Here is a 24,978-nt window from a genome sequence, read left to right on the forward strand (position 1 = left end):
AATATTTGCCGAGCTGTAGGGGAGGTGGAAGATCGAGAATCAGATCGTAACACAGGGACAGAGAATCTCCGGCACGCGACATTGTCGGATGTTTCCAGAATTCGCAACGTGTCTTTGCTAAATTTCGACTTCGATCAAACGAACTTTGGCGAACAGCTGAATTGATCCGTCCACGTCGCCCTGATTATCTGAAAATTCACGCATCGCACGAGCCGCTGGACATCTGCGGACGGTTCCGAATTCTAAGAAAGTTACAGATATCTTGCAAGGATCTTCGGTCAGTCATTGGGACTCACGTGACTGACCCAAATCTGTCCGTATAATTGGGCCTTTTGTGCCTCGTACACATGTACATCTTCACTGGCCGCGTAAGTACAATGCCGACAGCTTTGCCACGCGCGGGTGGCTTCTGTGTGCTTGCACAAGAGGCCCGATTCAACTTTTCATCAGCTTTCACGCTAGCCTCATCTCCTGTAAAACCTTAAAAGCCACACTTCTGTTCGCTTTCCTAAATGTAGGTTCCGTTCGCGGCTGGTTGGGTAAACATGATACACGTTTAAGATTCAGGAAGTTCCGTTTTCACGAAAATTTGAATTCAAGGTGACTTACAGTATAGCATTAATTTTTTGCTAGTATCGGAAGAATGCTAAATAGTTCACAGTAGTAATACAAGGTCGGTTCTGGATACAGATTCCTACTACCGACACACTTACCCAGATTCAAACCCTTCTCCGCGGTGACGTCATCGTGAGTAAGTGTCGGTAAGTGTGTCGGTAGTAGGAATCTCTATCCAGAACCGACTTTGTAATACTACTATACATATTTAGTACCACTTCAACTAAGCTAACGAGTGATAAGTGAGCGTCGAAATACGGTTCTTAATCGTCCGAGTCCAAGGATTGTCCGCATCATTTTGCGGATATAGTCGTTACCGTCTTCGTGCTATTTGGCATTGTTTCACAGCACTGTCAGGTGACGGGATTGCTAACCCTTCATTCCGTGATGTCTACCCGGAATAATGCGCCCGCTTAGACGACTGTGTGCGCAGTGTCCGTGAGCCCGTATGCAATGTGCGTGTCAACGTTCTCGGAACAGTTGTTGGATGCATTGCCGAGTGGCGAAGTCCTGTCGGCAAGTGTAGCATAATGTTGCATTCAGGTAGTTCCACCACTGGGAAGGCGAATAACAATTAATCAGGGTTTCAACTGGATACAAAGTTCCGGGACATCTGCAGACCATCTCCCTCGACCTCATCAAATTGCATGAAATCTTTTGGTATATCTAGAGGTGAGAAATGAAGCGTTTATCTAATGAGAAAAACAAGTCAAACTGTTCCATGTAGCTACGTATCTTTTCAGCGGTATAAAAAGAAAAATCACGGTATACTGAGTGAAAATCCCCTGGAGAGGTTGTCAGTGACGCTCGTGTGATGAATTTCGCTTGTACTATGTCTTGTAACCGCAACTGTGCCGGAAATTTCCAGTTGATTTAACGAGCACCGGTCGTAGTCAAGAAATAATCACGAGTTTGCCAGTCATCGATCGAACGACGTGATTATAGCTATAATACACGCTTGGATGGGCATTTAGTTTGAAGAACTATAAGCTAAGCTGTTTAGCGGAATTAAATCTTATCCTAAGAGGTTTGAAAAAATTAAAAACAGTTTGCAAACATGGAGTACGGCTTCTATTACGGATGGTGAGAATATTCCCTCTGGATTTAGCGATACAATGTTTCGAATTTGTCAGAACAAATCAGTGTTTTGTGAAATTTTGTAAGAAAAGCGGCAGTCAACACCTACTTTCGGAAGTGATCATTATCTGGGTCCTGGGTCAAGACATCTCACCTGGAGCTCCGGCCGATCAGGGACCGTGATATGGTGGGGGTAAGTCCCAGGGCCCGAAAGTTACATAAGCTTCGATTTCCCGCCCCTTGTCGTCAGTCACCAACCAGCCGTCGAGGTAGGCGCACATCCTGCGCTATAGTGTAACGGCGGAAATTCCTTTTCCGCGATATCGATAAATCTTCGGTATCTTCGTCGTACATAAAAAGTGGTGCTCTATAAAAAGTGCTCTGGATTTTTCTACACGGGCCCCTCACGGATTTTCAAATATCGTGCGCATTGAGACGTTATGAGACCGCAGTGTAATCTTCACCTCGAGTGCATGCTGTACTAGTACACTAAATTTGATAAAAGTGAATTACTACAGTTTATATGACACATGGGACAAGTCAGCATCACGCAGCTTCATATGGCTCAAGATGTATCTGAGTGACAAGCGCTTTGTTTATAATAAGTCATGACGGCAAAACTAACACGATTTTAACGATACCATCGGATTTCGGGAAGTAACAACAATTGGGCACTTTTCCGAGAACATCGTCCTTCATCGGTGAGTATACACCTTGATATCTTTCATTAATATTATACTGTATAATATAGGTACATGATCTTGCTGATAGTTTCCTGCATCCTTTACTTGACAATAATATAAACAATTATTGACTAACAAATACTGTGTAAGAAGCCAGTTCTAAATATTCCAAGAACAGAGGTTTGGTGGCGCAGCTTATAAGACATGTCATAGAAAGCGCGGAACACGACTCGAGCCGATTAATACTCAATTTGACGGCAATTCTGACACATTGCTACATGGATCCAACAATCCTTTGCAATGTGATTAATGTTGAGTCACTGAAGTTATCGACGGACACAATGGAATTTAAATTTCAAGGTAGCATATACGGCGCGAGCGAGTCATTAGGTATATTGAGTATGAAAATTGAAAAGGGTCGAAAGGATCAGCGATCCATGATGTGCGTTTGACCTGTGTTTGCGCTGCACGTTTGTTATACGCGATTAGTTATCGTAATTGATTATCTTCCGTGAGTAGACGGCAACGTCTCAATCTATCGCTAATAGTTTTTGCAAATTGCAAATTGATCGAGTAACTCGAGAAAAAATTTCGGAACACTGAGGTCAAATATTTGGTGTATCGAATAGGCTAACTTACATTATAGGTGTGTGTAGTGGTGCGTATCGTACCTGCGCATAATCTGCCATGCGTGAATGAAAGGGGGTGACCTTTTTAATTCTATCGCGATATGGTAATCCGATGCGATCCAGAATTTTGCAACGATCCCACGGAAGGATACCGTATAGCACTCTAGGCACGGGCCTTTTTTATGCTAATCATTTCTCTTGCACCACGACATTTCAAGCGTAGTATGAATATGAATCCCTGTTGCGGATTTGCCTAGGTACCATCCTTTGTACCACGTCCGAAGTATAATATGGTTTGTATTTATTTTATTCTCAGTATTACTTTTTTAGTGCTATATATGTTGAGAGCCCTGCAACAAAGTTGATCTGAAGTCAAAGCCGCTGTACCGCATTCATCCTCGTTTACTGAGTATCCGAAGCTGATGATATCCAATTTCACAAATCACATCAAAGGAAGAGTGTTCCCAATTTCTCGAAATTCAGTTCCAGTGAAAACTCTTCGTACTTCTCTTATTACTTGCACCACTTTCTAGATATGAAAAGCATAAAGACATTATGGTACCCAGGTACGAAGGAACAAGATAATTCACTATTTCATGATAGTCCACCACGAATCTTCTTCAAAAATTATGAGTAAACTCTTTCCTCGGTATAACCAGAAAGTGACTTGAACAGTCCATTTTGCCTGAATAGCATCGTCGATAACTTGAAAGGGTGGGTATTATACGCATCTCAGGATGAAGAAGAATGCTGAGTTAAGATCTGAAAAAGTCCAGGCAAGCCAGTTCGTTGGTGGCACGGGCGTCACCTTGGCACGAGCTAGACGTCACGAATGCTACTGGGATAAGCATACTTACCACTATCGTTTGCTTCCATCTGCAGTTTGAATCAAAAAAAAAAAAGAAAAAGAAGAATGAGCGTGGAAGGTACACGTATACCTGGAGCAACGTTCGAAGGTCCACGAATCCTATACAAACTTTTCTCGTGCCAGAAGCAGTAGGAGGGAGTATATCCTGAATATTTACGCAGAGGCATATGGGTGTGGGTAACATGCAGTGAACTTCACCGAGTAGTCCAGAGCCGGCGAAAGCACGGTGCGCACATGCGTGATGAACGCGCAAGAAGCGTATAAGGGCCCGAAACGGAGTCCTGGCCAGGGACCGTCCGGGTCCTTTTAAATGCCCCAGACGTTGCACGGCGGGATTTTATTGTTTGGGCTTTATTTTCAGGTTCGTCTCAGCCGCGTATACTGCCTCCATACGAACGCCGGTTTCGTGTGCTCATCCACACACACGCACCTACAAGCGACGCCATGCACATGCATACACATCCGCGTGCTTTTGCGCATGTGGTGTATAAGCGCGCGAGAATAAGCATTATGGGAACTGAACTGGGGGGACAGGTGTGCTCCAAATATCGGTCTCGCGGTGTCTCCCCCTTACGAAAACTGAACTTAAACTTGGTGAATGCGTCTTTGATTATATTCGGTTACTGCAGGGCGCAGGGCGTAGGGCACAGAGCGGCCCCCTTACCTTGCCTCGCCCGTCACTGAGGACATGTCGCGGTACTATTCTAGAAAAAGAAACACGAAAAAGAAATTGCACCTTTCGAAAAGGTGCATGCGCCGGGGGTCAATCCAATATAAATCAGAACTTCTCCTCCGACGGGAGAGATGCGTTTGTGTGCCCTTCGTCATGTACCTCAGGGCCGAGGTCGGTGTGAATGGAAAAAATTTTGGGACTCACGTACGTGTGCTGCTCGGCGGTTCCAAAGAGCTCGCAGGTATGGGCCCTGCCCTCCCCCCCTCCCCCTCCCCCTTCTTCGCCCTTCTTCTTTCAAGAATTCGATGTTCCTTGCTTCGGGCCCCTCGACTCCGGCTATCCTTCGAGGATGCCTCGGGACGGGACCCGGGGTCTGCAGGGGCTAGGTAGACGAAAACTGGTCGAGGGCTGCACATCAGAGGAAGAAAGAGATATACCGACATCTTTGTAGAGGTATACGCATACCTATGCGCTGGGAAAAGCTCCTGTTGAAAATAACAATTTTAAGGGTATCGAAAATGGGTCTCTTGCCTTCTCTTACGCTTATAACTCAAAGCGTGTGGGGATACCTACATTGAGCCGGTATAAGGACCCCGACCGTTGTGTATAATAGTTCGCACTATTTCTTTTTCGCAACGATTCGCCTCCTTTAACTCTCTCGTGCCTAACATTAACCGAACTATCATCATACCTTACACCCCGTTCGTACAGGAAGTTGCGGTATTTTCAGAGGGTAAAACGTCTGTGGAAACCCCTTGGTTTGTACTTGAAATAACAGTTTCTCGTCCTCCTGGAATCCTTGAGTGAAATTATACCTATAAGTATATATTGCAACGTCACTCGGAGGATTAAAAACACTCACGGTCATTGCCCTTTTCTTTTCTTTATTGTCCAGTACTCGATAATTTCTACTTACGTATATTCACGGGAATTAAATATTCTAATCCTCCCTGAAATACTAAAGAACCTTTCCTCTCATAGAAACACTGCATAGACTACTGTTACTCTCATCCTACGTTTAAATTATTCCATTCGCAGTAGCTGGGTAACACCTAATTGTACTCGAGTAATAACGTACTCCAGTGTGGATGATACAACGGCATCGTTTTATGCCATGTGGCTGCTCCGGGGTGTACTCCAGGGGAACAATTAGGCTCTATGTGCACGTTACCTCGACTTGCGTGACGTAATGTAGAACTGGCGTTGGTTATACCAAAGTCAGTCGTTAGCATAGCCCAATACGATGAAAACAAATCCGTCGCCGAGTAATTGCAAACTACTTTTGAAAATTCGAAGTGATCTACGAATGTGCCGCCAGACGATATATGTTTTCAGTAGAAAAAGAGGCACCCTTGTGGGGGGAACGTCGAGGAATAAACGTTGGCAGCGTTTATACATATAGATGCTTAAGAAGATATGCGGCTCTTCTGTTTGCCACTGTTTCAACTTTTGGGCCTCTTACCTCTTTCCGCAGTGGCAAGGGTACGCTGCTGTACAGGGACGCATGTCACGTACGTGTCGTGGTATGTGCGAGCTAAGGAGGACCTTTGAAGGGCCAGATGGGCCCGATACGTTCGTACCATATGGGCAGGTGCCAGTTCGTGTACGCGGAAAGCAGCGCGCACACCAGCTTAGAGCACATAACAAAAATGGGTCCTGGATGACGGTGGTGTGTACGGGACAGACAGTCAGACACGCGCGCGAACCATACCAACAGCTCCTATGTAAATGAATGCATTTTTATAATGGCCCACAATGCGAGCGCCCCCTTCAGGGACCGTTAAAAGTTAAAACCTGCTGCTGGATGCACTTTTTATTCCACTAAAGTGCAGTTGGACCCTGTGCGAAATTTGCTCTGTTCAATGAACAATCTTTTGCTCGGCAAACCGCGGCTGATGCTGCAATTGCACACCAATGAATCGTACACCTTCGAACCGCAGAGTTTTCAGGTACCTTTTGTCTCTCGATCAATCACTATTCACGTCTCTTTTGAATTGATATTCGATGTGAGAAAGTTCAATAATATTCGGGATTCTTGTTGTACTATATGAATACTTATGGTCACACACCGTGCAATGTACGAAGGCAAAGGCTCGAGGCGGTGTTAGATATTAATTACTGCCAGGGCCAGCTGACGATTATGTGAAATTCAAAGCGTTTTTGCTGGTGAAAATGTCGTTTATGCATTTTTCGGATACGAATATAACCATAATCGCGAAGTTAGATCTCTAGGCTTCAAGAATGCTTACAATTAGACACAGGAAATTACTTTGCTCAAAGTCTTACGCCTCATGGTCGTTACCGAAGCGTATTAAATTGTCGCTGAGAAAACGTGGTTTATGTCCACCTAGTGCAATAAAATGAGTATATCCATAGCCCGTATCCCGATTAGCAGTAGGAGAGACTGCACACCTGCCTATTTTACCCATGTACGTACCTTGGTGTGTCTATACTCTTCACCGAAGTGTTTTTCAATTTATGTTAATTCGACTGCCGTGGAGCGTGCCGCTAGCGGACGGTTTTGAATACGAAAGATTTATTGTAGTAATTTGTTAACAAGAAAAGTTGTCACGCTCCAGTCATCATCCATATTTATAATATACTGTATATATCTGCATGTTACGCATAATGCATATAGTAGAACGTACAGCGTATGTCTCCGTGAATAAACAACCACAATGAAAGTCTGCACCTCGGCCTTCAGACACTCTGCTGTTGCAGACGGAAGAAAGTTCACGGTCTCTTTTTTGCATGCACGGATAACGCACCTTGCGATGGTGCACGTTATAATTAAAGTTCCATGACCGGAAATCGGGTATTATATACTCTTACTCACTGCAGATAATTATACCAATCTTCAAAGGAAATGATTTCTTTCCTCTGATTTTTTTATCCTTTTCGCAGCACTTAATTCTAATGGATTTTTTCATCATTTATCAAGCTGTTTGCGCGTAGAACTAATTCAAGACTGTAGCTATGCATCGAACGATCTCTTGGTTCGAATGAAAATTCTATGATGAAGATTAATATGTTCCGATATGTCCGTAACTTCCGTGGCTTAATACGTGGCAAGAATCATTCAGGTTCGCCTCAAAACATTATTAAATTGGCCACCGACCGGACGAGGGTCACTCCTGACAGGCCCGAAGTGCTAACTTGGAAAACCAACTCCGGTGCTTTATATCCCTACACCTGTTTCAGTATTTTTACATTTCCGTATTTCCCGTATGCCACAACAGGTGCCTACGCCTACCTGACTTGTATACAAACAGCACGTGTAGCATCCACCCAATCCCCATCATCCCCATAATCCGTCGTTAAAGATCCGGTGAATAAAGGAAAAGACTGTTTCTGTTCTCGGATAATCTGCCGCGTAACGACAATGAGTCATAAATTGATTTATTCGTCTCTGCGCCATGTTCGCATCCCTCCAAACTATAGCCAGGATTGGTTTTTGTTGCAGAAATGCTGAAGTGGACCGTGTCCCGATCTCTCTCGACGGCGAGTTCGACGCCCCACGGTCACCCGCAGCCAAACCGGACCCGACGACCTTTCGGTGACCTGTCAAACACTCCCCCCACTCCTCGGTCCCAGACTCAGGCCCAGGTTAATCCGATTCGTTCGACGCCTGCGCGCAGGCGAAGATGCCGAAGCCACGGAAGCGACCTGCGCGCTTACTTTCAAACTACGAAGCCGAACCTGCGTTCGGCGAAGCGACAGTCGATGTCTCGAGCGAATGGGAGGACCGAGAATTTTGAGAGCTTTTATCAGAGCACCCCGCGCGTCGACGCCGACATAGGGCCGTTGACTTTGGGCCCCGAATCGGTCGCCGGAAGGCGAACCGTCGCCATGACGCTTCCGGCAAACCCCAGCCTCTTAGCAGCCGCTGGCACGACGCTGCGAACCAACGCGGAACTCCCGCAGAACCTGATGAACGAGGCTAGAGTCAATCTGCAGTCCCACGTGTCCGACTTCTTTCAGCAAATCGCCGTCGCCGCTAGTCCCGAAGACATGATGGAGGCTGACCCCGTCGTCCCTCTGACCAAGAGTCGAATTTATTCGCAAAACTGTGAAATACGCAGGGTCAAATTATCCGGAGACTTCTGCCGCACCCCTCACGTTCCCAAACTTGCGAAAATAACCAAGCTCCACAACCGCTGCCGGACTCCCTACCACACCAAGGCTCCAGGTACATCCAGGAGTCCCTTCAAGTCCAAGGACCCATCGACCGTTGGTCAGACTCCGCTTGTAGTCAGGTTGAACCACCTCAACCTGCACCAAGACCTCGCCGTGAAGTTTGAAAACGTGGACAACACGGTGACGGAGGTACTGCACAAGGAGCAGGAGGCGAGCAGTGCGGTCGTCGGCAAGTCGGTGGCGGAAATTCTCGCCTCTGATGAAACTGAAAGATGTATTGCCCGAGAGGGTCGACCCAGTCCCGTCGCCTCGACTAACCCCAGGAATTCGTTATGTGAATGCGGAAAGGACCGACGGGAATTCGTCGCTGAGCCACCGGAGATGAGGCAGAAAGTTGAGAGCCCAGGCGAGTCGATGGAGACCGAAGAGAACGTCTACGAGACGATCGAGGATGTTTGCAAAATCGACGAACCGGTTGCCGACCACAACGACAGCTCCGTATCCTCGGCCAGTCAACTCCTCGAGGATCCTTCGCCGATGTCCTGGGCGGCCGCATCGCCCCTCGATTTCGACGGGCAATTCACCCTGAGGAGGCAGCGCGGCATTCGCCGGAAAAGGACTGGCCAACAGCGCGACCTTCAAGACGCGGATTCGACCTTCTTCGGGGCGAGACGAAAACGCGCCAAGAGACGATCGTCGAGTTTGAGTCCGCAGAAGAGCGCAGTTCCATTTCGCGAAGCGAGTCCTACACGGTTCATTTGCGAGGCTGTGAACCTCGAGGTGAACAAATGCGTCCTTGAAACCAACCTCGACGCCTCTTGCGAGGCCCGAACTGCTTGCATTGGCAAACAGTCCTTTTGCCCGAGTATCGAAGAGCGGAAGACCGAGGATTCCAGTTCGCGAAAAACCTTGTACTGGGACCTCGACAGCCCAAAGTCCTCGATGACCGACGATTTTCACAGCTCAAAGTCGTTCTTAACTTCGGTTTCCGTCACCCCAGAAGCACCCCTCGTAGCCACGGTCAGAAGATGCTTGAAGTATAGTCCCGAGGGGGAAATTTATCAGCCATGCAGTTCTCGAGGGTCGATTGAAGTCGAGTTATCCACCCAGGGTGATCACATACGAGTTCGCGGTAAGTTCGTTTCACCTCTCGACTGTACGATTTTATTACCGGACAGACATTTCATCCGACTTTCCCTTTTTTCCTACGCATTCGAACGAAGTTAAAGTTAGAGCGTGACGTCTCTCCGACCGATTTACAAGTAAGTGTATGATTCGAAGATGCGACCTTACAGCTTTCTCGATCATCTTTCCAACGGATATTTGTCCCTTTTTTCGTGAATTTCGATTTCGAACTTGGTCGAGAATTGTCACCGGGTTCCCTGACCTGAGAAGACGTACCTGGTCGAAGGACTGAGCATGCGTCGGTTTGTTCTGAGAGGGTTGAAGTGAGGTCTATACGCGATGTGCCAGTAACCCAAAGACCTTTGCGGCATTCAAATATTCGGTCAGCGGGCTTGTCATTGATTAAAAACTGGCCTATCTCGCGTTAGTATAATAACCGAATCTCGCAGTGATTAGTCCAAGCCCCGTTTTCACCAGCTTCGGTATTTCCAAGGGTTGATACACACGGCCGTCTCATCCGCAGCTACGTTCGCTCGGGTCAGACCGTCCATTTGTATACGTACAAGTACATACATAGGTATAGAGACAGAGGAATCTGCACCTGTATCGATAGTAGCGATGAAGTAGGCATAGATTTCAGCTCCGTGACGTACATACCTACCAGTGATATACATACCTATATATATGCGTGTGTGCGCTCATCCCTCGTCATCGTCGCAATCGGGATGCGGGTAAGAATCTCCTCATAGCATCCGAGTGGATCCATTCGCGAGATATTTCGAGGGTTCTTTAGACAGTCAGAGCGATTAACGCTCACGAGATGTCAATAAACGACTGACAACGAACCTCCCACCGGAAAATCTTCCATTCAAGAATGTCTGCGTACGAAACTGAGTTGATTTACCCGGAAAGAATCGTCTCACAATCAGCTGCAGGCTTGTAAACTTTTGATGTTGTTGATTTTATCTCGTGAGAATTTTGACGGGACCGTATCTCTTCCAGAATTCATCCAGACTTATACCTACTCCTCTAGGTATTCGCCTATGGTTGCCAACTTTGCGTGTCTACGGACACGACAGTGACCGAGTTTCGGATTTGCGGGGGTGAAAATTGGACGGAATCCAAGAAGAGCATTGTTTCCATTGCTCCGACCAGAATCTCGAATCTTTATTATGTTCGTGACGGTGTTGGCCATCTTGGGCAAGAATGGCGGCAATTTTTATTAGAAGAATTCGAGGAAAACAAGCGGTGATAAAATCGTTTTTATCTCGGTATATCGCATTTGGATGTAATCAATTCTCATTCCCGAACGAACGTCAAGTCGAACCCTTCTTCGGAGACAACGAAACGGGAATGAGGCGGCAGATTTTCGTTAATCCGTTCTAAGTTCGAAAAGAGAGTAAAAAATTCGTCGACCGTATATAGCAATCAAAATCCACGGCTGGATTGATCATCCGATGTATAATCCGAGCGTGTATTTTTTTTCGGTACGTTCTGTGCCAATGCAGTGATAAGGTGCAAGGATTTGAAGAGAGCCTACGAAGGGTCTGTCCATGCCTACGTGAAAGCAACGCTTAGGAAGTCCGACGGGGAGATAAACGCGGTGAAACGGACAGCCGTCCACAGGGCAACGCCAAACCCAATCTTCAACGAGACCCTGATACTACCCTGGACCAACAACAACAACAACAATTCACCTGCGAAATCGGCCACCCTGGATATTGCTGTTTGGCACAGGGATCGCAGAGTGAGGTGAGTGACGAGGATCTCATCCTTCTTCCTTTCAAGCAGCTTTAAGCTCTCGCTCAAGATCGCCAATTCGTGAATTGACCTGCAACGTTGATGCGAATTGAAAATTTTTCGACGGAAAACTCCTCGAGCAGCATTTTCTTGGGGGACATTTCTTTTTCAATCACATGAGTGTAAAAAGCAAAGGAAAGGGCGAAGACGAGGCATGATTTTGAGAGCCCGAAATTTCCGAAAGCTCCGGCTCGCCACGGCAGGAGGGGGGAATCGATGCAAGTGACGCAGGCGCCCCAGGATCGCGGGCTCCACGTGCGCCTCAACGGCGTCACGACGTCGGGCGTCGTGACGTCGTTTACGGCTGCAACGGGTGCAAGTTTTTCCGGATTCACAAACAAAAGTTGAAGCACATAACGGGCGGGTGACGACGCGGTCGGCAAGACCGTTTTTCACGAATACACATACCGACGCCTATCTGCACACAGGTATATAAGGATATGTATACATGCACTATGTACCTGTATGCATAGACCCGCGTATGCATACCTATGTACAGATTCATACCCGCGTGAAATTTCATGCGCGCATAGCGCCATGAATACGAGACAAAAGTACAAAGAGCCGTATTTAAATGTTCACCGTTTGTCTGGTTGTTTCAGGCGCAGTGAACTCCTGGGCTGTATGACTCTACCCCTGCCTTTATCTCAGGACAAGGTAAACATCTTTCAATTTTTCAAACAAAAGACTCCGTTTATTCCCATCTTTTCAATTTCTCAGCTATTTTTAACGCCACGAGTTAGTGAATCTAGGGTGCGTCTTGTAACTGATGGGAATATTCTGAGGAATATCCTGATTACATGTTACACGTTATCGTTACTTGGGGAAACGATGGATTCGAATGACGTTTTTCGGACTACAGATTGAAATCAAAATTAGAAATCGTACGCAGTGAAGTCTCTGAAAAGTTATGCTCGGAAGCTTCTTTATCGTTTGCACAATTTCCCTTGTTAGTCTGGCCTCCTTTACAGTTTGAAAATCGTTCAAGGAGAGCTGATAAGTCTGACGTAGAGTGTCCATCACGTTTTTGTATTCAAAGTAAGAAACTTGCTGTTTTGTTGAAGTATATCTTGACCAGTCAGACTGTTCGCAGTTTCCCCGTTTGTCTTGTGAGACACAGTTGGTTCGTTCTGCAGTGAGATGCAACTAAATTGCAGTAGATAGCCGAATGACAGTATCGTGGTGAATTGTTCCGTACGTAGAGGAATTCGCGTAATTTTCAGACATTCCTGTATATGCAGGAGACGTACCAGCTAGTTGCACGGACTTGTGGACCAATAATCGATACCAACTAACGCTGATCTGATCGTTAAGTGGAATAGCTGAATATCTTCGAGCTGTAAACGCGCCGAATGAGCCGTGATGTATGACCTACGCGGCTACGCGTATGCCATTATTTTAACGTTTGCAATACAAACAAGTCCCCAGGAGCCCTCGCCGCGAACTCGGGTTCAATACTATAATATTCTTCACCCCCGGGGTCCCTTTTACAACTGAACAATGTCACCCCGTATCACGTGTTATACCTATAGGTGTAAAAGCTTCGATGCGACGGCGATGGTATAATCGTATTGCACACAACCCCATATCCGCTTGCCGGTAAACACTTCCGCCTCAATTAAATTCTCCCGCTCGCACAATGCCCAATCGTAATTATAATTTACCAATCAGAAATTATAAAGCTTGTTATGCGGCCACGTGGCGCAAGCAGAGCCGAGAAGACTTCGCGTCTATTCTTGCGTGTTTTCTACACACATACATGGATAAATGTTGAAGGCATATTATACATGCGTGCATATTATGTATAATGTAATAAGAGAAATGGAAGTGCATTGTAGACGCTCGTGATGGCCAGGTGCGTGAAGGACAGGAAAGAGGGACAAGAAAACCGAGGGAGTCGATGTGCCCTTACAATTTCACCCCCGCGTCCCTCTCGCCTTTTGAGACCTTATTCTTAGCTCAATTTTTTTATTTTTTTATTTTAGTTTTTTATTCATCCACTGCTTTTGCTTTTACGCTTCTCCGTTATGCATTCGTTTCCTTTTACTATTTAATTCACTTACAAACATCATAGAGGCTGGAAGTTGGTATCAAGTTCTGCAGTTCTATTTTTATATCCATTGTGCCAAGCGTATTGTCGCGGTGTTAAACGCGATGAATAATTAATTTCTGACCGAGGAGGGTTGTTATATAGGAAAGTCTTGAGTTATTTCTTTCTCTTTTTTTACATCCATTTGAAATGTCATGAATCACCTTGAGAGCAGGCATACATTGATCGTTATGCCCAGATATTATATTTCTTATCGCGAGAGTGAAGAAAGAAAATATGAGGGAGAAAAGGAAAGGCGAAATTCATTTCTCGCGAGGTGTCCGCTTTTCTACGGCCCTGACCCTGCAATACTTACCTTAGACCTCCCTCTCCTTCCAAGCTTCAGCCCCATTTTAGCCCACGATAAGCTCGCGAATGTTATCGGGTGACTAGTCGTGCCGAGGCGACGGTGAGGAACGTCTAGAACGCGCAGCCAACGAAGTGTCGTGATTATACGGAATTTGATAGTTTTTAACAAGCTGTGTAGCGAATTAATCTACGACGTGAATAACGTCGCTATGAGTTTTTTTTTTTTTGCCGTGTCGTTAATTGCATCAACGGTTTTTAACGCGACACAATTTTTTTCTCAAGGGTTCCCGGGTTTCCCGAAAGCAATTGCAGTCGGTATCAATGCCACTTAAGTCACGTGAGATGTAAACAGTGAGCTTTGTATTAAATTCCTACGACTTCTTCCCCACACGTAAGGTCAAGGCGGAAAGGATTTGTCGGTCAATGCGGCTGTGCATTTAATTTCCACTCGCATCCATTCAGTTCCCGTTCGCCGAGTGATTTGGAAAAAAATTTGTTCTAACGATATCGCAAGCCGTAATTGTGCCCATCAGTGAAGGAAGTAAAACTCGCGTTTGCTTTAATAATTAAAATTCAACCGAGCAATGATCATCGTTGCGATATATTGCGTGGTGTTTTTAGTTGCTGGTGTTCTCCTGAAACTTTTCACCTGCTGCTAAGAAGAATTCAACACTAATGCGAGTCAAATTTTCCTTACCGGTAATTCTCGAACTACATACGATCAATTTCACTGTAAAATTTTAGTTTTTACGATAATATTGGTCCGAAAACGGTTCAGCGTTTCAAGAAATTTCCCCAAGTTCAGGTAATGAAAAAAAGTGCTCCAACTGGTTTGTATTGTTCTTCGTCTAAAACTCCACTTTGAATATTTGTCTTTCGTCATTGGATGGATAGAGAAATGTGCAAAAAGTGTTCGACGGACTTTTTACACTGTGAACACAAAAACCGGTATCTTTTCAATGGCGTTTTTATGCATAAGTTTTTGACGGTTTCTCATATAATCTTGCAGTGGTTTTATATTCACGTGGCGTTGCAAACTGTGCAATTAAATTAAAATCAATCAAGATTCGGTCTATGCAGTAAGACGGAACGTTCGGAGTACCAATTGGATTATTCTCGATTGTTCCTCTATCGTCGTTGAGCTGGTTTAAATTTCTAATCCAAGCTGCTTACGGTTATTGGTTGTGCAGGAGGCAACATGGCACCCCCTAGAAGTTGGGTCAGGACGAAATTCGAGCACTCCTTACTCAGGAGTAACCCAAGACTGCGGAGTAACGCCGCCAGTAGCAAAAGAAGGAGATCCAGATAACAATAACAGCGGATCTGAGGATCTGACGTACCTGAGGCACCTGGAGCTGGAACCGCTGGATCCGTTAACTGGTCAACCTCTTCATCCAGGTTTCGCTGCGCGGGGCGGTAAAACGCCCTGCACAACGACGAGGAAGATGACGAGGCCGAGCACAAGCCAGCAGGTGAACATAGCGATATTACCAACGGAGACAAACATTTTGACGTAATGTCACGCCGACAGCCTTCAAGACGATGAATTTCTTTTAATTAAAAGTTTGTTTACTCCTCAGCAAGTACCCTGGGGATTCTCGCTGAGCTGGGGAAAACCGCCAAAAGTCGAACGCGTGGATAACGGAAGTCCTGCTGAGAGAGCCGGCCTGAGATCCGGCGATTACGTGGTCTTTATTGAGACGACGAACGTCGTTACGAAACCAAGGGAGGAAATACTCGCCCTTATTCAGAGAGCAACGAACCAGTTATTACTCGAAGTGTACAGAAAAGGCGGCGTGCAAACTCCGCACAGGCGAAGCACCGTCATTCTTCAGGGTCCGATTCCAGTCAGCAATCTTCCGCACACAGTCACTTTCACCGCAGAGGTCGGTACGGGGGTTCTGGTCTGAAGTCGACTCAAGCGAATCGAATCATTTTCATCCCCCCTCCCCATCATCCGCCGTACTCATTTTTATCCCTTGTTATTCCCCACTGCCACAAGAAGCACGCCCAGCGTTCCAACCCTAAACGAGGATCCCCACCACCCTCATAAAAATCGTAGGGAAAGATATTGCGCGGGGAAATTTTTTATAAATACCGCGAAGAAAAGATTCAAATCACCGAAGGTCGCAGTAAGGCTTAGCTCTTGTGCTAGCTGTGTACTTTTCGCCAAGACGTATTCAGGGTCGATGTCTACGTATCCTTTAGCGTGAAAGATATGTGATATACAATTAAAGCTGTAACGATACAGGTAATTAGTGAGATCAACAAAGTGACAATCGTGGCAACGATTTGGTGATATTAATTTCATTGTTTGACAATGTTTTTCTCACTCAGCCATCGCCTGGATCATTTATTTCACATCGATTATCCGGCACGTTTTCACGACATTCGTCGCATATATCACAATACTTACGCACGAGGTATAAGCCCTTGAAAATAATTTACGAATTTTAGAAAATTCTCATGGGCACTGTTTTCCGCAGCCGTTGTCATTTGATATTATGTTATATTATTATTATTACTATTATTATTATTTTACAATTATTATTGTAACTATTATTATTATTATTATTATTATTATTATTATTGCTATCACTGTGGCTATCATTATCATTACCAGTTATCATCATTATTAATTGATATTATTAAAATTGTCAAGGACACATTTTAGTTACGATTATTTATTTTTCATGTTGACTGATGCTTGTCAAAATTTTATGAGCGCTATTATACGTTGTATTTTATAAATTATTCCTGAAATTTGTCATATTATACAATTATTGTGCATCTCATTGGTTGATTTTCGACTTTTATGTTATTTTGAGCATGTGATCTGTGCACGCGTAAAACGCGCTACTGGTATATTAGAATACGCATTTCAAATCATATATACATATACCGTACCGAACAAACATTAGACTGCATTATAAGTGATGAGTTGTAAAAGCGTAGTTACGTTTTGTACTTGGATTTTTTTTCTTTTCGTTGTTGTAAACAAGTTTTATTTAAAATCCGAAGTTTTGCGTTCATTTATTGCCGATATATACCACCTCCTCCATCCACTTTTTATCACTCGGACGATACCGTATCGGTGCCTCGCATTATTCGATCGATCCTCTGCCGCGGCTGCACGGATTTACCACATCGATGTGATGCAAATTGAAACTGTATAATTGTACCTTCACCGAATCAATTTAATTGTCGTACGCACACTACGCACAGATTATTAAAATATTCAATTCACTGCATGGTTTGCGTGCCAAGTGGTAAACTCTTAAAAATACACTCCAACAGAGAGTCACTTGGTATAAAAATTCCGTGTGGTGGTTACAGGGATATCAAATTAATGTGATATAAAATAACTTTTGCGAAAAAATTAGCAGCGTAAAGTGAATCGTATCTTTCTTATACTCGTATCTTGAATTTTCAATTGCCACCACGCGAAATTATACATTTACAACTAAATGAACATGCCACGTGTCTGTGTGATCATTGTCGGATCAATCTTCAAACGTGGTGCGAATTTTTTTTTTTTTTTTTGCGTCGAGTCTGCCGGAAAAGTATGCGAAATCGGTTTCTAGACGAGTTTGTACAGATTTTTTTTTTACGTGCTCAGGCCTTCCCTAACTTGGCGCCAGACGCACCCCCCGAAGAGGAACTGGCGATTCGAGAGACTCGGTATAGCAGCTGCCTAAAAAGCGGTCACACGAGATTCACGGTTCCGTTGTCCGAGCGCAAAGATATACTCTCTTCAGCCGACCATCTGATCCTCTTTCAAAACTTGGACGAGCTTCTGAAATTGTCCGAGGAAATTCAGGAGGCTGGTGGAGGCCTGGAGTGCTATTTGTCTAAAGTTCCTAGAATCACAGCCGCGTACAGGAGGTATTTGAGCGGCTTGCAGAGGGCGTGTTGCCTCCTGGTTGCACTCAGACGCAATACTGCCTTTGCAAGGCTCGCCTGTGAGCCTGCGGTACCTCAAAAAAGGCGACCGGATCTTACCGGAGTCCTACTTCTTCCGTTGGAGCATTACAGGTATGCGGATTGGGATTCAAAAATTAGCTGAAAGGTACGGTGAATCTGGGGAAAGTGGCTAAGCGAGCTTCCGAGCTCAGTTTCCCAATAGAACTCGGAATCGAATCGTGTCTTTGAAATTCTTCAAAGTTTGCAGAAATTTTTGACGCATGATTTTAACTGATTTCGTTAGATATTTGAAGCACGTGTTTCACTTCACATTGCCACTTTGTACGATGATACCATCCATGGCCAGGAACCACCATCGGTATAAAAGATATCCATAAATCTGTATCGAATGGTTGTTTTACAGAGAAATGACGAGACTAGTGAGCTTGGCGTGTTCAAAAAACTGTAGAGAAGCTAGAGACTTGGCTCAGGGATACAGAGAAGCAACGGCTAACGCTGGTGTAATGGAACCCCCGCGGGATACCGGAAGGCCTTTGTTAAGCCTGCAGGAAGTTGAGTCCAGGCTAGTTTTTGCCCGGTGTAAACCGTTCACCTTAGCGATGCCGGGCAGGCAATGGTGAGTAAGACGCAAAATCACGGTTCATAAAATGAGGGCGAGTTTAGTTTGAGTATCTCGATTTTTTTCTAAGATCGAAAGTGATATTTTTATAGTACTGGTTGCGTTGGAACTGCGTTTTCAGTTAAAAAGGAGTTCCAAACTCCCGTTTTATCTAATCTATAATTATATCGAATGCTGCAATAACCGTTTGATCAGTTTAGATTCATCCGAGATAGATATCGCAGTAAAGATGACGTGGCATGGAATTCTGTGAAAATAGAACTTTCTCCATAGAACAATCATGTCAAAAGCAATGACGTTATGCAAGTTTTTATTTCCCGTGTAGGTTGTTCGGGGGTGCCTTAGCTAAGGTAGAGGGCCGAGCTCGTTTGCAACCATCCTGGGCGCTGCTGTTGACCGATCTCCTAGTCTTCGCCAGGGTATCCCGTGATCGAGTTTTGTTTGTGACCGAGGAACCACTCAGATTGGCGGACATAGCTGAAGCCTGTTTCACGATCCGAAAACGACCCACGGAGTTCAGATTACAGGTTGCAGTATCGCCGGGAGGTCTTTCTGGTGATAATGGAAACTTGGAGACTAGTCACAGCGGTGGTTGTAGTCCTCACGGTAGACCCAGGAGAAAAGTGTTAATTTTGAGAACACCGAGTCCGGAACTAAAAGCTGTGTGGCATAATCTTCTTCAAAGGCAAATGTAAGTTAAATATGAGTATGGATATTGAAAAACTTGCGATTAAGGTCCCTGACCAAAGTATTAACGCATATATGAGAACATCTATTTTACTCAATTTGAAATGCATTTTGCGGTTTCCACTCTCTTTTTCACTTGCTTAAGGAGTTTCGTTTTTTACCGTTGAATTTGAATTAATCTTACTTTGTTGTATTTTAGAATTTATGTAAATACAGGCTGCGGAGGTACACCAGACATTGTCAGCCCCGTAGACAGTCCTACTACTGTAAGCAATTTCACTACCGCAAGAGAATCAGTCGGAAGTCGTCAGGTGTGTGGATTAGAGTAACACTTTTCATACCTATTTCTATACACCGAAGTGACGATGAAATATTATTAAACGCCTCGGATTAACGTTGGATTTTTAGGTACAAATGGGGAACCAAAAAGTGGACGAAGAAACCGAAAGATCCGGTGAAAGTTTAGATACGATTTTGAAAAATTCCACCAACAACCACAACCATCTTGCCCAATGGGTTCGCAATTCTCATCAGATCCCGCCGCCGGATACTGAAGGGCCTCTGGAAGAGTGGACCCTCGAGGAGTTGGTTGCGAGAACCCCGAAAGAAAGCAATTCGAGACAGAGTCACGATGTCACGTCCGAGGAAATCGTCACGGTTAATTCAGACGCCGAGCAACAAAGCACAGCGTCAAGTGCCAGTCTGAGTACAATCAGGTCAAGTAGTCTGACAGGGAAAAAGACCGGCAACCACGTTACGATAAGAGAAAATTCTTCCGGGTCTGTGAATATTTGCAGAAGATGCCACAGGTGAGTCATTAACATCGACTTGTACGATCGTGTACAAAGGCATCGACAGGCACTCGAATGAAGGAGGAAACATTTGTAATGAAATTTCGTTTACTCTTGGACAAGTTTTATACTGTTGATGAGGGGGCTTGTTTCAGATCCGGATGTCCGACTCCGCCTTTACCCAGGGATCCATTCTCACCGTTACCTCCAAAAATATCCGTGCTACCACCGACTCCAGACTTGTGTACTAGGCACAGATTACACAACGGGATACACGATAGTCGAACAAACAGTCCAAACTGCACACCTGCCGATGGAAACACGGAGGATGGCAGCGAGGACGATTTAGACTGTGACGGTGACGGTGATCTTCCGTACAGGTAGCGTTGAAGGTCACGTTAAATAACATAAGCAAAACTCGGAACCGAAGGGGAAAAGTCGGAGGAAGCGGTGAATCCGTTTGAAATTCAACGCGTTTTGCTTGCAGAACATTGAGAAGGTTTGGAACAATGAGCAGTTTGGACCAGGACGACGACCTGGATGACCAGCCGGACGATGACAATCAAGACATGGAATCACCCCCGTCTGGTCTGAGAGCCTGGACGGCAAGAGCGAGCAGTTACGTAGTGAGTAAAATGGCACTGCTCGAACAATTGGGTGAAGTTGTTGGGGGTCACCTTTTACATCCCCCCGTCCCACCTGAGAGGACGGAGTTTTCGCTAGACCCAAACGACGAGGAGGGTACCACGTCGGGAGCGACGTCAGGCGACGATATTTGGGGTACGCCAACCTCCGGGGGTCCCGACGACGAGAGCTTTCCAACAAGTCCGGTAAGAATGTTTCCCGAGAGTGACGAAAGACACCAAATGTTCGAACGGCGCAAACTTGATGCACGGCGTGTGGTTGTGCAGATTTTTAACCGCTGATACGGCGATCTTCGCGCCATGTTTTTGAAAATATTCTATACGAGATATTTTCATTTGTACGAATTTAATTTTTTCTCTCTCCTCAAATTGCTGTAGTATGATTTGAGGATTTGTTGGAACGAATTTTTATAACTAACACGAAGTTTGTACCTTTCGAGTGGGGGCTAATATCAATAATAGCTTCTAAGCTTCGCACGCTTTGGCCTACTGCATGACTATGCTTGCCCTCTGTTTGCAAAGAATCACTAGCCGAGCTGTGACTGACTTCCCTAGCCACCGTCTTCTACCGTCAATACCATTGCCTCTGGGGAAGACAACTACGGTCTTAATCTATCGATGGATGATGATCAGGACTTGGATTCCGAAGGGAGAGATGGAATTCCGGCGATAAATATGGACCAGCTTCTAACTGGGGGCAGCGTTATTTCTTTGCGGTGTCCTATCGCGAGAAGAAGACTGGAACCTCTGCTCGAAGAAGAAGACTCCCCTGAAAGCGGAAAACAGCCAGTTGGGTGGTGGTGACAACGATTAAAGGCTGATTCAGGAGTTCAGGCCTTGCAAACTATCGATTCTAACAGAGACATGACCCAGAGAGAATTGAATTTTGCAAAGTTAAGCCGCGAGGATGTAGAGTTTAAGAGGAAGATATTAGACTTACACAGGAAACTGTCATACGTCGACGATGGCAGGGGAAGTTCAGGGTCACCGTCCAAAAATCAAGATTCGAACTACCAAGAACGATTAGAAGCAATATCGACGACAATGAAGATTTCGGTTGGTCACACCGAATCCAAAGAGAATTCTGAACGTGAGCAGGGTTCTTTGACACAAACGACGTGCGCTGATGAAGAGCGAAAGTCCGAACAATTGTCAACAGGAAATTCGACAAATGGTCAATCTGCGGAATTTGGGATACCATTGAAAGGTGATCAATGTGATTTAGACATTCAAGGATCTGCGTCGTCAGAGGCCAGTTTCCTAAATCATTCGATAATTAGAAGACGAAGTATGAAGCTCTTGAGCTTTTTGAGCGGCAAATCGTCCGAAAAATCCCAAGAAGAACGCGCAGCTAAGCTACTGAAGATGTACATGCCAGTGGAGAAGGAAACTAGACAACAAAATACGATATCTATTCACCATACGTCCAGGGATAGAAGGTTTTGGAAATTAAGAAACCGTCGAAGATCCAGCTCTGCGTGAAATGTACAGAAAGTTTGTTAAATATTCTCTAATCGTTGTCTCTCCATGAATAGGCCTTCCAAGATGTTCGTGTTATTAAAGTTTTATGAATTTTACAAGTATCGATTAAGGATCTCAAATTGTTTTCTTAGAATTTAGAGACTATTAATGCATATAGTTAACGAAATAGAAATCTCCCTAGTCTTACGATATTCCGACATAAGTAAAGTTCATTGTTATTCCTCATAAAAATATATTACGGAGATTCAAACGGGTCATCACGTCGCGGTAGTGTATGCTTGACGATAAACAATATGAATTTCATTAAAACGTCTTTAAAAGTCGTATATCAGGGCCTAGCATTATTGTTCTAAACTTAGTCATAAGAGGATCTTTTATTTGCAGCTGCGGAATCGTCATAGTATTAATTTCAATCTACCGTATAGTCAATTTAGGTCCGCACGACTGACCCAATGCGGCACATACGTCCTCAACTGCATTGTGCTCGAATGTATTAGAAAATTCAAATAAAACATTCTAACAAAAGATAATTATTACTATTGATAGTAGTTTGTGAAAAGCTGTACGATAGACGGCAAAATGCAAATAAATTATATTATTTGTTCAAGAGTAGGTAATTTTATTATTTGCCGTGTACTTACCTCATAGACTGCAAGTTTCCAATTTTCTTTTTAAATAATCATATCAAGCTCGTATCAATTAATAGACTATTCATTTTTTATGAGAAGGTGCTTAGACTTTCTTAATCACCATATACAATTAAACATATTTGTTACAGTTAATCTAGAGTGGATTGACCCATTTGAGCCTCAAATCCTTGCGTAAGGTTTCGCTGTCCAGCTTCTTCCAATCTTTTTTATATTCATCTATAGCATCTATTCGCTTTTGGTCAATTGTCACTTTACGGTTAACCATAAAAGTGCCATTTTCATGTAGGTAGGATCCATTTAAGCTCGCGGTTTTCGGTATGCCATCAGGACACTTTATTGGCGTGACTTTGATCAAATGTTTCACTTGCCATAGTAAAACATTCGTTTCTGGTGTGTTCTTTACAATGGCTACCTCACTTTTCTGAAAGTAAATGAAAAATCAACATATGTAGTACAGTAGAGCTCGCGGCACAACTCACATCTTAAATATAGCCCGCAATTTTTGCTCAACTGGGCAAGTTGATAAAAACATTTTTTGTTTCAAGTTAAATTACAAGAACATTAAGACTCCACAGAGTGTGAATTTGCAATTATTGTGAAGCAACTCACCTTGCCATCGAGATGTAACTGACTCATTACTTCCTTTTCCCACCAGGGTGTTCCTGAGAGTTTCTTAATTCGTTGAACCATGAATAATTTTGTAGGTTCTATTGGAGGGTCGACATGATTTGGAGTTCTAAAACCACGAAGAATAATGGTTCGTGTTGGTCAAATGCTAATAACAACGCAAGTGATTGCACAAAATAATATTGAAAACATAACCTCTTACTTACTTGGGAAAGTATGTTATCAACCCGTATCTTACACCTGAATCATCCTTATATTTTGGTGCATATCTTCTTGCGTAATGCCGAACACCTCCTAATAACAGGTTTGTCACGGTCGACATAATTCCTCCGAAATTAAGATAAATTGTTGATCCAAATAGTTTCAGTTTTCACGGGTGCTACAGAAGCAGTCGACGATACACCAGAGAGCTTACACCATGCATCGTCAACTTGCGATCAACCGAAAATCCCCAAGTCGCTCAAGTTAATGCTAGTTAATGAGTTTCTCTCTGGTTAATGCACATAGGGACCTTGGGGGACTCTAGATTAATGCACGAGACTAGCGCCTCTGTTGGCCGAGATACTAACTAACGTCTTGGGTTAAATTTTCGAGGTCCCTTGACGGTAAGTGTATGTCGGTAATTTGCCAATACTCTGTCGTATTTGGCAGCTCAAAAGCAGTAGATAAGGTAGAGCATATTTACCATAGCAGTGAAGTGCTACTGTGGCTGGATTTTCACGGGCATGAAATTAACGCGGCAGCGCTACGCGTGGGCGGAGAAAAGACGCCCATAAAAATGGATACCGATGCAACGGCAAAATGCCGCGTTTCTAAACCCACGTGGTTAGGTCAGTGGATCTCGATTACATTTTAATTCGAAGAATTTGAAAATCTAGAATGGTTAATTGGAAGTGTGAAAAAATGCGAGGTGAAGTAAGATTACGTCGATATAGTGCATCAAGGAATTGATTCAAGTATTGTTCAAAATCGATCAAATTTCGTCTGAAAAAATCCAAAGGGGTTAATCTTCCTTTGCTTGCGTCTTCCGTCTCAGAATCGTTTCTGCAGGAGTCTTTTTCCACTAATTGGACCCTCAGGTATGACTGAATCTTCAGACAACGTATTTTATTTAGTTGGAAATCGCCAGAAAATTTCAACTGACGCCTGATGCCGTATGTAACGGCAATTTTTCGAACATCAGATCGCGTTGTGCGCAGCTCGTATGTCATTTCCAACCGGTCGAGAATTGCTGCCGGACGCAGCGCGATGTCAGTCGCTTCTGAACAGCCGTAGTGAAGATACGCAAGTCGTAAATCGCAAATTCAGATTACCATATACAGGATTAAACTGTTCGGGACATAGCGAAGCACCGATACTTTTTGGTTAAAAGAAAAGACTGTGTAACGTTATTCGATCGGTGTATTCCTACGAAACTGCGACATCGAAGGTGAGTTTTATGTCTCAAATTTTTATCCTTTTGTGTAGCGTCAGCTTATAGCGATTTCGATTCTCGTCTCTGTGCGTCGGGTGTCGTTTGTTATTGTTTGTGCGGTTGATGCTCGGTAAG

At 44.4% G+C, this 24,978-nt stretch overlaps 2 protein-coding genes across 3 annotated transcripts; one reads left to right on the forward strand and one right to left on the reverse strand.

The window, feature by feature from the left end:
* Positions 1-1,980: 1,980 nt before the first annotated feature.
* LOC124177759 lies at positions 1,981-22,759 on the forward strand. Of its 2 annotated transcripts, none has more exons than XM_046560530.1 (14): positions 1,981-2,393; positions 8,009-9,814; positions 11,316-11,559; positions 12,210-12,264; positions 15,196-15,477; positions 15,586-15,891; positions 17,625-18,040; positions 18,333-18,545; positions 18,874-19,239; positions 19,435-19,546; positions 19,644-20,044; positions 20,182-20,406; positions 20,514-20,856; positions 21,193-21,363. In XM_046560530.1, the coding sequence occupies exons 2-14, from the start codon at positions 8,011-8,013 to the stop codon at positions 21,199-21,201; spliced, it is 4,776 nt and encodes a 1,591-aa protein (XP_046416486.1). In that variant the 5' UTR covers positions 1,981-2,393; positions 8,009-8,010; the 3' UTR covers positions 21,202-21,363. The 2 variants fall into 2 exon arrangements, with proteins under 2 accessions (XP_046416486.1, XP_046416485.1); XM_046560529.1 differs by having other exon boundaries at positions 1,982-2,393; positions 21,226-22,759.
* Positions 22,760-22,845: 86 nt separating this feature from the next.
* LOC124177760 (39S ribosomal protein L30, mitochondrial) lies at positions 22,846-23,895 on the reverse strand. Its single transcript, XM_046560531.1, has 3 exons — positions 23,636-23,895; positions 23,412-23,538; positions 22,846-23,223 (listed from the first exon to the last, which is right to left on the reverse strand). The coding sequence occupies exons 1-3, from the start codon at positions 23,749-23,751 to the stop codon at positions 22,936-22,938; spliced, it is 531 nt and encodes a 176-aa protein (XP_046416487.1). The 5' UTR covers positions 23,752-23,895; the 3' UTR covers positions 22,846-22,935.
* Between the last annotated feature and the right edge of the window lie 1,083 nt (positions 23,896-24,978).

This window comes from Neodiprion fabricii, chromosome 3 (assembly GCF_021155785.1).
Source record: "Neodiprion fabricii isolate iyNeoFabr1 chromosome 3, iyNeoFabr1.1, whole genome shotgun sequence".
NCBI lineage: Eukaryota > Metazoa > Arthropoda > Insecta > Hymenoptera > Diprionidae > Neodiprion > Neodiprion fabricii.